This window comes from Oncorhynchus mykiss, chromosome 4 (genome assembly GCF_057628025.1).
Source record: "Oncorhynchus mykiss isolate SJ-2025 chromosome 4, ASM5762802v1, whole genome shotgun sequence".
NCBI classification, from domain to species: Eukaryota; Metazoa; Chordata; class Actinopteri; order Salmoniformes; family Salmonidae; genus Oncorhynchus; species Oncorhynchus mykiss.
Genome location: NC_143025.1, coordinates 23,928,856 through 23,943,891, shown reverse-complemented (window position 1 = coordinate 23,943,891; position 15,036 = coordinate 23,928,856). Strand labels below are relative to the sequence as shown.

General features: G+C 43.2%; 1 protein-coding gene across 1 annotated transcript; it reads right to left on the bottom strand.

Annotated features, from left to right (window-relative positions):
• Window positions 1-5,949: 5,949 nt before the first annotated feature.
• On the bottom strand, window positions 5,950-14,434 carry dnttip2 (deoxynucleotidyltransferase, terminal, interacting protein 2). Its single transcript, XM_021599173.3, has 7 exons — window positions 13,948-14,434; window positions 8,248-10,448; window positions 7,819-7,957; window positions 7,535-7,630; window positions 7,192-7,356; window positions 6,915-7,024; window positions 5,950-6,734 (listed from the first exon to the last, which is right to left on the bottom strand). The coding sequence occupies exons 1-7, from the start codon at window positions 14,020-14,022 to the stop codon at window positions 6,641-6,643; spliced, it is 2,880 nt and encodes a 959-aa protein (XP_021454848.2). The 5' UTR covers window positions 14,023-14,434; the 3' UTR covers window positions 5,950-6,640.
• Window positions 14,435-15,036: the final 602 nt, after the last annotated feature.

The window sequence follows — 15,036 nt, the reverse complement described above, 5'->3', positions numbered from 1 at the left end:
GAAGCTTCTAAAGCCATGATGTCATTTTCTGGAATTTTCCAAGCTGTTTAGATGCACAGTCAACTTAGTGTATGTAAACTTCTGACCCAGTGGAATAGGGATATAGTGAATTATAAGTGAAAAGTGTCTGTAAACAATTGTTGGAAAAATTACTTGTGTCATGCACAAATTTGAAACCTCCTCCTTTCTCCTCCAAACATAACAATGGTCATTATGGCCAAAAAGTTATATTTTTGTTTCATCAGACCAGAGGACATTTCTCCACAACGTATCATCTTTGTCCCCATGTGAAGTTGCAAACCATAGTCTGGCTTTTTTATGGCAGTTTTGAGGCAGTGGCTTCTTCCTTGCTGAGCGGCCTTTCAGGTTATGTCAATTTAGGACTCAATTTACTGTGGATATTGATACTTTTGTACCTGTTTCCTCCAGCATCTTCACAGCTGTTGTTCTGTGATTGATTTGCACATTTCGCACCAAAGTACGTTAATCTCTAGGAGACAGAACGCGTCTCCTTCCTGAGCGGTATGACGGCTGTGTCGTCCCATGGTGTTTATACTTTTGTACTATTGTTTGTACAGATGAATGTGGTACCTTCAGGCGTTAGGAAATTGCTCCCAAGGTTGAACCAGACTTGTGGAGGTCTACAATTTTTTTCTGAGGTCTTGGCTGACTTCTTTTGATATTCCCATGATGTCGAGCAAAGAGGTACTGAGTTTGAAGGTAGGCCTTGAAATACATCCACAGGTGCACCTCCTATTGACTCAAATGATGTCAATTAGCCTAACAGAAGCTTCTAAAGCCATGATGTCATTTTCTGGAATTTTCCAAGCTGTTTAGATGCACAGTCAACTTAGTGTATGTAAACTTCTGACCCAGTGGAATAGGGATATAGTGAATTATAAGTGAAAAGTGTCTGTAAACAATTGTTGGAAAAATTACTTGTGTCATGCACAAAGTAGATGTCCTAACCGACTTGCCAAAACTATAGTTTGTTAACAAGAAATTTGTGGAATGGTTGAAAAACAAGTTTTAATGACTCCAACCTAAGTGTATGTGAACTTCCGACTTCAACTGTATATACACAGTATATATACACACAGTGTATATAAACTCAGCAAAAAAAGAAACATCCTCTCACTGTCAACTACGTTTGTTTTCAGCAAACTTAATGTGTAAATATTTGTATGAACATAACAAGATTGAACAACTGATACATAAACTGAACAAGTTCCACAGACATGTGACTAACAGAAATGGTATAATGTGTCCCTGAACAAAGGCGGGGTCAAAATCAGAAGTAACAGTCAGTATTTTGTGTGGCCACCAGGTGCATTAAGTACTGCAGTGCATCTCCTAGTCATAGACTGCACCAGATTTGCCAGTTCTTGCTGTAAGATGTTACCCCACTCTTCCACCAAGGCACCTGCAAGTTCCCGGATATTTCTGGAGGGAATGGCCCTAGCCCTCACCCTTCGATCCAAAAGGTCCCAGGCGTGCTCAATGGGATTGAGATCCGGGCTCTGCCATGGCAGAACACTGACATTCCTGTCTTGCAGGAAATCACACAAAGAACGACCAGTATGGCTGGTGGCATTGTCATACTGGAGGGTCATGTCAGGACGAGCCTGCAGGAAGGGTACCACATGAAGGAGGATGATGTCTTCCCTGTAACGCACAGCGTTGAGATTGCCTGCTATGACAACAAGCTCAGTCCGATGATGCTGTGACACACCGCCCCAGACCATGACGGACCCTCCACCTCCAAATCGATCCCGCTCCAGAGTACAGGCCTCGGTGTAATGCTCATTCCTTCGGCGATAAATGAGAATCTGACCATCACCCCTGGTGAGACAAAACCGCAATTTGTCAGTGAAGAGCACTTTTTTCTAGTCGTGTCTAGTCCAGCGACTGTGGGTTTTTGCCCATAGGCGACGTTGTTGCCGGTGATGTCTGGTGAGGACCTGCCTTACAACAGGCCTACAAGCCCTCAGTCCAGCCTCTCTCAGACAGTCTGAGCACTGATGGAGGGATTGTGCGTTCCTGGTGTAACTTGGGTAGTTGTTGTTGCCATCCTGCACCTGTCCCAGGTGTGATGTTCGGATGTGCCCATCCTGTGCAGGTGTTGTTACACGTGGTCTGCCGCTGCGAGGACGATCAGCTGTCCATCCTGTAGCACTGTCATAGGCATCTAAGAGTACGGACATTGCAATTTATTGCCCTGGCCACATCTGCAGTCCTCATGCCTCCTTGCATCATGTCTAAGGCACGTTCACACAGATGAGCAGGGACCCTGGGCATCTTTCTTTTGGTGTTTTTCAGTCAGTAGAAAGGCCCCTTTAGTGTCCTAAGTTTTCATAACTGTGACCTTAATTGCCTACCGTCTGTAAGATGTTAGTGTCTGAATGACCGTTCCACAGGTGCATGTTCATTAATTGTTTATGGTTCATTGAACAAGCATGGCAAACAGTGTTGAAGCCCTTTACGATGAAGATCTGTGAAGTTATTTGGATTTTTACAAATTATCTTTGAAAGACAGGGTCGTGAAAAAGGAACGTTTCCTTTTTTGCTGAGTTTATATAGATCCAAACATACACACACACTCAACCGGTCACAAGTTTCTGAACACATATTAATTCAATGGGTTTTGATTATTTGTACTATTTTATACATTGTAGAATAACAGTGAAGACCAGCATCAGACCTGCATACTACTGCTGGCTTGCTTCTGAAGCTAAGCAGGTTTGGTCCTGGTCAGTTCCTGGATCTGAGACCAGATGGTGTTGGAGGGCCAGTAGGAGGCACTCTTTCCTCTGGTCTAAAACAAAATGTATCCCAATGCCCCAGGGCAGCGATTGGGAACACTGCCCTGTGTAGGGTGCCGTCTTTCGGATGGGACGTGAAACGGGTGTCCTGACTCTGAGATTAAAGATCCCATGGCACTTATCGTAAGAGTAGGGGTGTTAACCCTGGTGTCCTGGCTAAATTCCCAATCTAGCCCTCAAACCATCACGGTCACCTAATAATCCCCAGTTTACAACTGGCTCATTCCTCCACTCCCCTGTAACTATTCCCCAGGTCGTTGCTGCAAATGAGAACGTGTTCTCAGTCAACTTACCTGGTAAAATAACAGATAATAAAAATATGGAATTATGAGGTAACCACGAAAGTATTAAACAAATCAAAATATATTCTATATTGGAGATTCTTCAAATAGCCACCCTTCGCCTTGATGACAGCTTTGCACACTCTTTAACACCTTTTAATATATATATTTTTTAAACATACCATCCCCACACCACTACCCTGTTCACATTAGCAAACTGCTCGCCCACATGACGCCATCACGTGGTCTGCGGTTGTGAGGCAGGTTAGACGTTCTGCCAAATACTCTAATATGACTTATGGTAGATAAATGAACGTTCAATTCTCTGGCACGAGCTCTGGTGGACATTCCTGCAGTAAGCATGCCAGGTACATGCTCGTCCCCCAGCACAAGGTGCACCTGTGTAATGATCATGAAGTTTAATCAGCTTCTTGATATGCCACACCTGTCAAGTGAATGGATTATCTTGGCAAAGGAGAAATGCTCATGAGCAGGGATGTAAAGCTTTCTGTGCATATGGAATATCTCTGGGATCTTTTATTTCCATAACACCAACACTTCATGTGTCTATATACACACACACACACACAATCTGTGTGCCCAAACAATTACAGTATATAAAACAAACTAGACAGGCATTATGTTTTACTCTGTAAACTGATAATAATAACTGTACTTTGAAGGACACCGATTAAATATTTGTCTTGTATTAGAACTGTCTTTCCGGTCTTATTTGTGGATTCGGTTAACCCCGGCTATCTTCAATTACTGATAACTTGTTGGATATATACACTGCTCAAAAAAATAAAGGGAACACTTAAAAAACACAATGTAACTCCAAGTCAATCATACTTCTGTGAAATCAAACTGTCCACTTAGGAAGCAACACTGATTGACAATACATTTCACATGCTGTTGTGCAAATGGAATAGACAACAGGTTGAAATTATAGGCAATTAGTAAGACACCCAATAAAGGAGTGGTTTTGCAGGTGGGGACCATAAACCACTTCTCAGTTCCTATGCTTCCTGGCTGATGTTTTGGTCACTTTTGAATGCTGGCAGTGCTTTCACTCTAGTGGTAGCATGAGACAGAGTCTACAACCCACACAAGTGGCTCAGGTAGTGCAGCTCATTCAAGATGGCACATCAATGCGAGCTGTGGCAAGAAGGTTTGCTGTGTCTGTCAGCGTAGTGTCCAGAGCATGGAGGCGCTACCAGGAGACAGGCCAGTACATCAGGAGACGTGGAGGAGGCCGTAGGAGGGCAACAACCCAGCAGAAGGACCGCTACCTCCGCCTTTGTGCAAGGAGGAGCACTGCCAGAGCCCTGCAAAATGACCTCCAGCAGGCCACAAATGTGCATGTGTCTGCTCAAACGGTCAGAAACAGACTCCATGAGGGTGGTATGAGGGCCCGACGTCCAGAAGGTGGGGGTAGTGCTTACAGCCCAACACCGTGCAGGACGTTTGGCATTTGCCAGAGAACACCAAGATTGGCAAATTCGCCACTGGCGCCCTGTGCTCTTCACAGATGAAAGCAGGTTCACACTGAGCACGTGACAGACGTGACAGTCTGGAGACGCTGTGGAGATTGTTCTGCTGCCTGCAACATCCTCCAGCATGACCGGTTTGGCGGTGGGTCAGTCATGGTGTGGGGTGGTATTTCTTTGGGGGGCCGCACAGCCCTCCATGTGCTCTCCAGAGGTAGCCTGACTGCCATTAAGTACCGAGATGAGATCCTCAGACCCCTTATGAGACCATATGCTGGTGCAGTTGGCCCTGGGTTCCTCCTAATGCAAGACAATGCTAGACCTCATGTGGCTGGAGTGTGTCAGCAGTTCCTGCAAGTGGAAGGCATTGATGCTATGGACTGGCCCGCCCGTTCCCCAGACCTGAATCTAATTGAGCACATCTGGGACATCATGTCTCGCTCCATCCACCAACGCCACGTTGCACCACAGACTGTCCAGGAGTTGGCGGCCGCTTTAGTCCAGGTCTGGGAGGAGATCCCTCAGGAGACCATCCGCCACCTCATCAGGAGCACGCCCAGGCGTTGTATGGAGGTCATACAGGCACGTGGAGGCCATACACACTACTGAGCCTCATTTTGACTTGTTTTAAGGACATCAAAGTTGGATCAGCCTGTGTGGTTTTCCACTTTAATTTTCAGTGTGACTCCAAATCCAGACCTCCATGGGTTGACAAATTTGATTTCCATTGATCATTTGTGTGATTTTGTTGTCAGCACATTCAACTATGTAAAGAAAAAAGTATTTAATAAGAATATTTCATTCATTCAGATCTAGGATGTGTTATTTTAGTGTTCCCTTTATTTTTTTGAACAGGTCTTGAAGTTCACCCTTATGTTACTGATGGCAGCAGCATGGTTCCTGACTGTTCTTTTGGGTAGTCTGTTGATGGGGATTCGCGCCAGTGAGTCCACCACCTGTGGTTTAGCCAGAGAATGGGCCACCTGGACAGAAGACTTGACAGTGCAGTTCTCAAGTGTCTTTCTTTTTTTTCTCCCTGTGATCCGTCCGGCGTCCAATAGCGCTCTGGAGCTGCTGGCCACAAACACACTGAGACAACAGGAGGCTGGCAAGCAGGGGCAATATTTTTCTGGGTAGAAACTGGGTGAGCAGATGTTTATTCATTTGATCTCTTTGTATGTGGATTTGCATCGGCAGAGACAAGAGAATCTGTTTGATGTTCCAGCAAATATACAGATATTGGGAAGGGTTACAGACAACAGAGCTATTGTAAAACAGTCCCTTTAGGCACAAAGCAGCCAGTTCAGCCAACTCAATTGGCTTCTCAGGATGGAGCCAAAGAATGTCAACCAACGGTTCAAACTGGTTTTGATTTATTAAAATAATGAAAGTTGAGCTAGCACAGACACGTTCTCAACAATATTAGTGCTTGGGCTGCCGAGTGGCGCAGCCGTCTAAGGCACTGCATCTCAGTGCAAGAGGCGTCACTACAGTCCCTGGTTTGATTCCAGGCTGTATCACATCCAGCCGTGATTGGGATTCCCATAGGGTGGCGCACAATTGGCCCAGCGTTATGTGGGTTTGGCCATCATTGTAAATAATTTATTCTTAACTCACTTGCCTAGTTAAAAAAAAGGTTACATTAACTTTTCTTTAAAAATAGACGTGTCCTGTTTGTTTTATCCTGTAGTATCTTAGTAATTTGACTTCTAAAACAATACATCTCAATCCATATCAGATATTTGTCAGGGAAAATATGTTTGAAAAATGAATTCTGTACCTCGTCGGCTTATTGTGGCTATGCATACATACTGTATAAATCTAGATGTTTTGTATTAATAGCTACTAATGTGAACCTCTAAATTACAAAGTAAAAATATGTTGATACAGATTGTTCATGTTACGTGACAAATGTATAAAGAGCTTTAGCTCCCATGCAGCCACTAAATTGTATGTTTAATTAATAGGCTTTGATTAAGACATTAACATATTATGGGTCTCAATACAGTCATATGATTGCATTGTGTATTACATCACTCAGTCACTGTTACTTTCTGAACTTATTACTCTTCCTATTCTTCTTGCCAGCACCAATGGCTGCTTTTTCTGTCATGATCTGTTGGTATTTCTTCTTGTTGTTGCTGTTGAAGTTAAAGGGAAAGTATTAGCGCTTGACAATTCAAGTAGTTCATATCAGGTATTTGATGTCAATTCAATTGTTCTGCATACCCATGAACTGTATGCCAAAAGCATATTTTCAGGAACACACAAGCTATGAAATTCAATACCGTACATGACATGACACAGAAACCGAAACTTACTGTCTGAACTCTGCATCAGCAAGCAACTCCTCCACCATGGTTCTCTTCCGGTCTTTCTTCGGGACACGGGAATGGTAGAAGTCCACAGGGCTATCTACTACTGTAGCAACCTGCGACAGAAAATGTGTTTTGGGAATTGGTTTTTATGGAATTTCTTGTGGGAAAATGGTGTCGCATGCCTCAAACAGTTCCAGACACTTGTAGAATCTAGCATTTACCTGAATAACATGGACCACTGAGAAAACCGAGCACAGTTGAGGGTTAGATGCTTACTGACCTGGAAGTACTTGGGGAATCCATCTCTATCATTCTTCTTATAAAACCGCTTGGGGTCCATTGCTCCACGCATTTTCAGTGCTTTGAGGTCACCCTTTATTTCCTCTGTCATTTCAGGAGCCCTCATGTTAAACCAGCCGGCTCCAGTGGTCTTGTCCCTCTCCTCCTGAGCATGGCAAGACAAGGAAACACGTCAGTCAGGATAGTCGATGAGTGAACAAACTGAACAAAAATAACTCAAATGTAGTCAAACTATAACGACTACTTGTCCTTGCATCACACTGTTGGTGTTTGCTACTTTCTCTTCTAAATTAATAAACAAGGGTATATGGACTTGTACTCACTTTGCGCTTCAGTTTCGCAGCCTGTTTGGACTCCCTGTATGGAGGCACAGAATCTCTCTTCTCAAACTCTGGGCCAATAACACTCTTCTTCATCAACTGCCAACAGAGAAAATAAATCACAATGTAGGAGAACATTTAAAAAAACACAGATCCATTAAAGTCGAAAGGTTTGAAATTGCATGAAATACTTCCTCATTGAATTACCCAGCCTTGCATAACTACACAATGTATTACCAATTATACACCATATATCACCTTCAAAACAAAATCAATTAGTCATTTACCTCATCTTGGCTCTTCTGTTCCTTCAGTTTTTTCAGGGAGTTAGAGACTGTCTTTGATTTGCTGCCATCGAAATTGATGTATAATCCCCCAAGCTCCTTCACTTTCAGGCCCGGGTCAATACGGCTGGACAACTCTTTCCTATAACAGATTGTAACAAATAATTACCCAGGAGGCACAGCATTGTCCATTCTCCAACTCGTTCAATCTTGATACGTTAATTAATGAAAATGAATGTGAAAATTCTTTAAACGTGCTTGGCATTGCAATTCAATAAAATAGCTCCACTGCATTAGATTAAAAAAACAAATCCTGCTTTCCATTCAGAATGAGATGGCATTGTGGTGCTGGAGCCACAACTGTCAAATGAAATAGACATTTTTAAAGCACAGATGACAACTGACATTTGCATGACCAAAACAGATACTTACAATTGTGGATTTCTGCTTGTGAAGAGGACTTGTTCATCTTCGTCATCATCATCATCTCCCTCTTCATCAACAAATTCTTCCTCATCTTGCGCTTCTTCAATGGCCTCCGTGTCTCCCTCTTCCTTCTCATCCACGTAGTAATGTTCATCTGACTGAAGGCCAGGCCGGGTGTCTATGACAAACAGGCCATCAGCTGAGGACTGAGCAGCAGCTTGGGGTCTGGATGGGCCTGCCGCCTCCTCTATACAGACAGCTTCCTCGTCACCATCAGAACCCTGTCTTTCTCTCTCATCCCCTTCCCCAGAATGCCGACTGTTGCCATCGTCATCCTCTTCATCGTCACTGCTCTCCAGCAGACTGATCACGCCAGATTTCTGTATGATGACACAGTCTCTGGACTCCTCTAGCTTGTCAGCATCAGATACACTGACCTTCAGGCTCAGGCTGGAGGTCACCTTAATGGGCTCTGTGGTGTGAGGGGCTTCATCTTGGTCAGCCGTTTTATTCTCAGTTACTAGTGTGCTGCTGACATCCATAGCCTCCTCACTAGGCACTGCCTGACATTCCTTGTTCTTTACCTCCAATTGAGGATCTGTGTGGGTGTTTACATCCACGGTCTTTTCCTCCGCTTCCTCAGACACCACTATAACAGGGGACATTACATTTTCACACGCTGCTACTTTTACTGTTTGCTTAAGAAAGACTTGTGAATCAGCTGGCGTCATCGTCTCCTGTTCAATTATCACTGGGGCGTCCGCATCGGCTGCATCCTCAGTGGACAGCTCCCTCTGCTGGTCTTCTGCTTCCACTGCAGGCTCACAGACTGCCTCAGCCATCTCTGTATCAGCACTCTCACTGATGGTCACCTTCTCCTGTATGTTTTCCTGAACAGGGACATCCACCATAGAGGTATTCTTCTTTGGGTCTTCCCTGGCGGTTGTCTCGGCTGAATCCTGTTGTACACTAGTGACCTTTGGCATCTCTGCATCCTCAGAGACTGTCACACTCCCTGTATGCTCCCGAGCAGGTGCTGCATTCTCAACGGTTAGAGTCTTATCTTCTTCCCCCACCTCTTCTATCATGGAGCAGCCTGGATCAGCGTCGACGGTGTCCTTCAACACTACACTTTCTTCAGCAACCCCGGATGCTCTCACCTTATCTGACTGGCATAGGGCTTTCTCAACTAGTATATCCAGGGCCTTGGCTGTCAGCCGGGTAACTGGTGCTGCCCTGGAACTGCTGTTGGATCCAGTGCGACTACTGCAGGGAGTGCCCCTACCTCTCACCGACCTAGGGCTCCCCAGAGGGGTATACACATCAGTCAGGTCAGACTCAGAGTCTGAAACAGTGGTGCCTGTTTGTTTCAGCTCAGACAGCCTGCGAGTGGACCTCCTGGGAGTCATGCTTGGCCCAGACGCAAAGCTCTCTGAGTCCTGGGGACTCAGAGGGTCACAGGGACATCCTTTACACACACCTCTGCTTCTCCTGCGGGGTAGAGGAGAGTTGGAGCCATCGGTGGTTTCCTCCAAATGCATGGGGATAGCTTCAACAAACCTTCCTCTCCTGCTTCTGGTAACTCTGCGCACTGTGGAGGTCTGATCACCAGAGACACAGGACTCAGGATCAGAAAGCTCTGTGTCCTCGGTGTGACACATTGAAGAAGCACGGCTGCTGGACACGGCAGTCCTCCTGGTCACTCTGGTCTGCGAGCCAGGCACCTTGGACTCAGACACCACAGAGCTGCAGGACTCTGCCTCTGAAACATAATTGTCCTTCTTGGCAGAGTCCGTGAGAACAGCCTTCCTCAGACTCCTGGTGGCTCTGCGAGTGTTTGGTCTTCTGGAGACAGACAATGAACAAGAGTCTACCTCAGACACATCCTCCTCCTTCGTAGAGTCAGGCTGGTCCCCACCTGCAGCTCTCCTTTGGCCCCTGCGAGCTGGCTGTGTGTCGGGGATAGCCTCCATATCTGATATAGCAGAACAGCAGGAATCTGACTCGGATACGTCAGCTTCATGGGTGGAGTCTACCTGGTTAGCAGAGACAGTTTCGCGTTTAGACACCCTGGTCTTCCTCTTCCCGGTGGTGCTCTGGGCCTTGGAGGGAACATCTTGCTGGGAGTCACTGGTAACCTCAGACTGGGTTGCAGTCTCCCCTTTATCAGCTGTCCTCCTGGTTCTCCGAGTGGACGCTGGAGTGGCCTGTGGAGAAACATTATTTGTCAATACCGGTACTTCTGAACTTAAGAGACAAACAAACAAATAAATAAATAAATAAATAAATAAATATATATTTATTATATATTATTAAATCAATTCAATCTCTGGTATGATGAATCTATTGAAAAGTGTTGGGTGTTTAGGGAATCGACAACCATCAAATACACAGGTATGTTTGACAGCGGAGCAGCACTAAAACGACTAATGAACTCATCTAGACTTTGACCACGTTTACATGCACACAATATATCCTGCGTACGGTCTTATTCTGGATAAGCTACATGCACCTTTGATATCCCGCTCACAAGGATCCCTGTATCCATAAATAAGTTCATATGGGTTAAATGGAATAGTAACAAATATGGACACTGACTGTAGACCTGTAACCTCTCACATGCCAACTGCTCAGAAAATGTGAGAACTCCTTCAAGACTGTTAGAAAAGCATTCCAGGGGACCACCTCATGAAGCTGGTTGAGAGAATGCCAAGACTGTGCAAAGCTGTCATCAAAGCAAAGGGTGGCTATTTTGAAGAATTTCAAGTATATTTTTTATTTGTTTAACACTTTTTTGGGTACTACATGATACCATGTGTGTTATTTCATAGTTTTGATGTCTTCACTATTATTGTACAATGTAGAAAATAGTCCAAATAAAGAAAAACACTGTAGTAGGTGTCCAAACCTTTAATCGATACTGTATTCATTTTTTTAACTGATCAAAATCAAATCAATCCAAACTGTGCAGCAGCCATTTGATGAATGGAAAGAGACGCGCGACAAAACACCTAAAAGTTGAATGACATTGGGAAATTGCCAGGCCTTCGATACTGGGTAAGGCGACAAGGTAGGGAGTAGGAATGTCCCCAACTAAAACAAACCTTGGGCGACCAAGAGGTCTCTTCTTTCGACCAATCACATTTTTTTAACGTTTATTTTTCCATATATAAAAACACCCTGTATGTTTTAATAAAGTAAACTATATGCACACTGTTTGATGAAATGAGACACACAAATGACTCCAGAGGGAGCCCGACGGCAGTTGATTTTTGGGCAGGACTTGCCTTGCTGTGTTAAAAAAGACAGTTAGTGCCTGTGTGACCGGCGCACGCTGTCGCTCTTTCATCTCCCTGCTGCAGCAACCATACATAGAACATTAAGTGGGTGGGGCTGAAGCTGCAACATAATTAGACATTTCTAGTTTCTTACTTGAAAAGTTGTTACCAAAATCCCTCTTTTGTTTAGAAAAAACATTCCCTATTCCCTCAACCCTTGCTCTCTTTACGTGACATGTACACATCACATGCACATAACCAATAGAGCCTGACCTATAGCATATCATAATGACATCAATAAATTGGTTATAACAAACTCCAACACAGCAGCATAATGGATGCAGAGGACGTGACAAACAAACTTGAAAAGGGGGTATGTTTACAGGTTGCTCAGGAGGGAAAGGGGAAGTCCAATGTGTGGAAGACATTTGAGAGTTCTTTCAGCTCATCACTTACACCTAAATCAAATAGCAAGCTAACATTAATCAATGACCACGTTTACATCAAATCACATTTTGTCACATGTGCGGAATACAACAGGTATTACACCTTACCGTAACCAAAAATTCAGTTAAGAAAATATTTACTAAATACACTAAAGTAATATATATATATATATATATTATTTTTTCCCTCTTGCTTTTATTTACACATATACACATATATATATATTTATATATACATACACATAAAACATTTCCTTGCTTTTAGGGCCAATAATGTGATTCTTAAGAAAATGGGCGTGGCTTCACGATTTTAGATTAGAAGAAAGTGGCGGGAAATGTGCAGCCGAAGTCTGACGAGAGTGGATACAAATGAATTGCTTTAACAAATGACACATTTAAGGAAATGTTGAGCAATGTAATAAAGTAATGCCTTTTCAACAAGTTACGTTACACATTGTTGGCTAACAATTTGTTAGATACGCTAACCTGAAGAATCGCATCGCATATCATTACAGCAGTTGTGTGTACCAGTATATTAGCTAGCTACATAATGTTACTTGGCTACTAATACATCGAACATGCCAGTATATTAACTATATGCTGTCAAGCTAACTACCCAACATGTATTGACTTGATTATTCAATTCATTCTTAGCTAAGTGCTATAGTTATTGTGCGTTCTCAGTGGACATTGTTAATGGAGTCGTACGATGTCTAGTTAGTAATTTTTTTATGCTAGCTAGCAAGAAAGTGAATAGCAACAGCATCAACTTCCAGTAGACAGGCAAAGCACTTGTATGCTCAACTGAAAGGATACCGTTCATTTACAGTATAGTAAAATTAACTATTAGTATGTAGTGTGTGTATATACTCATTATGTGTAGTACATAGTATGTTAGTATGGGTATTTGAACACAGCTCAAGACATTGCCTACATAAATTGTATATGGTTGTATTATAAGAACAATGGTGCAACTAGGGTTGCAAAATTACTAGAACTTTAAATAAATTCAACCGGGATTATGGGAAAACCAGGGGATGTGTGCCAGAATCAGGATGGAATAAACAGGAAATCCAGATTCCTCCAACCACGAGTTATGGAAAACTAGTGAATTAATTGAAAATTCCTGGAATTTTGCAACACTATTACAAATAATATTATTTTGTGAAAAATGGGCTTTCACCAGCATTGCTGTCTGCGGTTCTGAAACACAGCCTCATCTTCCGTGCGCAGTTGAATTGGTGCCTTCCCTGAAGCTAACCCTGATGCAGTGAAAATAATTAAAAACATTAAGTACGCTTTATGTGGATGCATTAGACCTTTTGTTAGCCTTGAACAATTAGCCTAAACAATAAATTAACTGCAACATGTCTGCAATTGCATTCATGAATGCATGCATGCAACTTTAGTCTTTGCAGTAATAAAGGCCTTTACACATTTGTTAGAAGACTCTCTGGTACACTTATTTGGTGTCGTTTGTAAACTTCCACACACAGTATGTTAGTATTGGTATATATTTATATATATATATATATTTTTTTTTTTTATATTTTCTTAACTGAATTTTTGGTTTCGGTAAGGTCTACCTGTTGTATTCCGCACATGTGACAAAATGTGATTTGATGAAAACGTGGTAATTGACTAACGTTAGCCAACTATTTGATTTAGGTGTACGTGATGAGCTGAAAGAAAACTCTAACTAGTTAACAGCAGCAAGCTCTCCAGGACTAATTTGTGAGTGTGTAACTTCAATGTAAATGGCAATATTGTATTTTTTGTATACAACGGATTGCCTCCTAAAAACAATAGTGGACTAAATATTTTTATGCTAGCAAAACAAATGAGGGACTCAAGCTAGGCTAGCTAGCTTGTTGCCACGTGAATATGAACGATCAAGTATTACACACTGAAAACGACCTGTATGTACGAAATGCGCTGAACTGTATCTAAATCATACACATAATCACGCAATTAAAACCTACGGTAACTCCAGAGGATTCATCGGAGTTTGTTTTAGTTGGGGAGCATACGCGTACTCCTCTTCTGGTGGCCACCATCTTGCTCGCGCTGTTCTTTCTCACTTCTGCCACATGTGTTCCCAACGTCAGCCAGACTCCATCAATCTTCTTCGATTAAGTTTAACGGCGGTTGGCAACCAATAAATGTTGCATTACCGCCCCCTACTAGACTGGAGTACAACTCCCTTATACTTTGCTTGAAAAATAAAATCAACACATATCACTACTTTCCCCCAACGCTACACATTCCTTTGTCTCGTGCCCTTCTGCATACGTCTTACATCTAGGAACCTCCCTCCTACACACTGCTGCCACATGTCCATAAGCTTGACACCTGTAACATATTTGGCACAAAAGCTCAAACAGGAAAACGTATATTCTAACATCACTTTGTCTGGAAAAGACTCATCAAAACTCAAAAGAACAGGCAATGATTCTCATTTCACCACTCACGCCACCCTGACTGCGTGGCAACAAACGACAAGCATCATAAACACCAGGAATCTTCCCCTTCACTTGGTCAACTTTTACATGTACTGCTACCCAAGTAATCACTCCTTTCAATGGCACCCTTTTCTCAAGAGCAAAACAATTCACATTTCTTGCCCCCCCCCCCTCCCCCTCCCCCTCATTAGTTTAATGCGGATTCTCCCTCTGACCAGCAGAAACACACAATTATCACAAGACCACTTCTGGTTACCTTCACCGATTCAACAGCACCCAGCAGTTTTCACCACAAATGGATCAGCCAAAAGGCAAAGGGTCCACTGTTTCCAAAAACTTCACTCCTGTCACAGATTCATCTTTATCCTGACCCCCGGTGCTCCGAGACCTTCACCACACCTACCACCTCCGATACTTCGACCTCATTCCCTTCCAGTTTGCCTCCTGTCTTCAGCTCACTTTTCTTACACTTTCTACCATCTTTTTTTTAAACATATTTTTTAACCAACTCTAGCTCATCCTCTCTCCCTGATCTCCTCTGCCTCTCTTTTTTCCTCCATTCCTCCTCCCCTGTATTCCAAGTATTTTGCTCCTTATAATACTGCACTT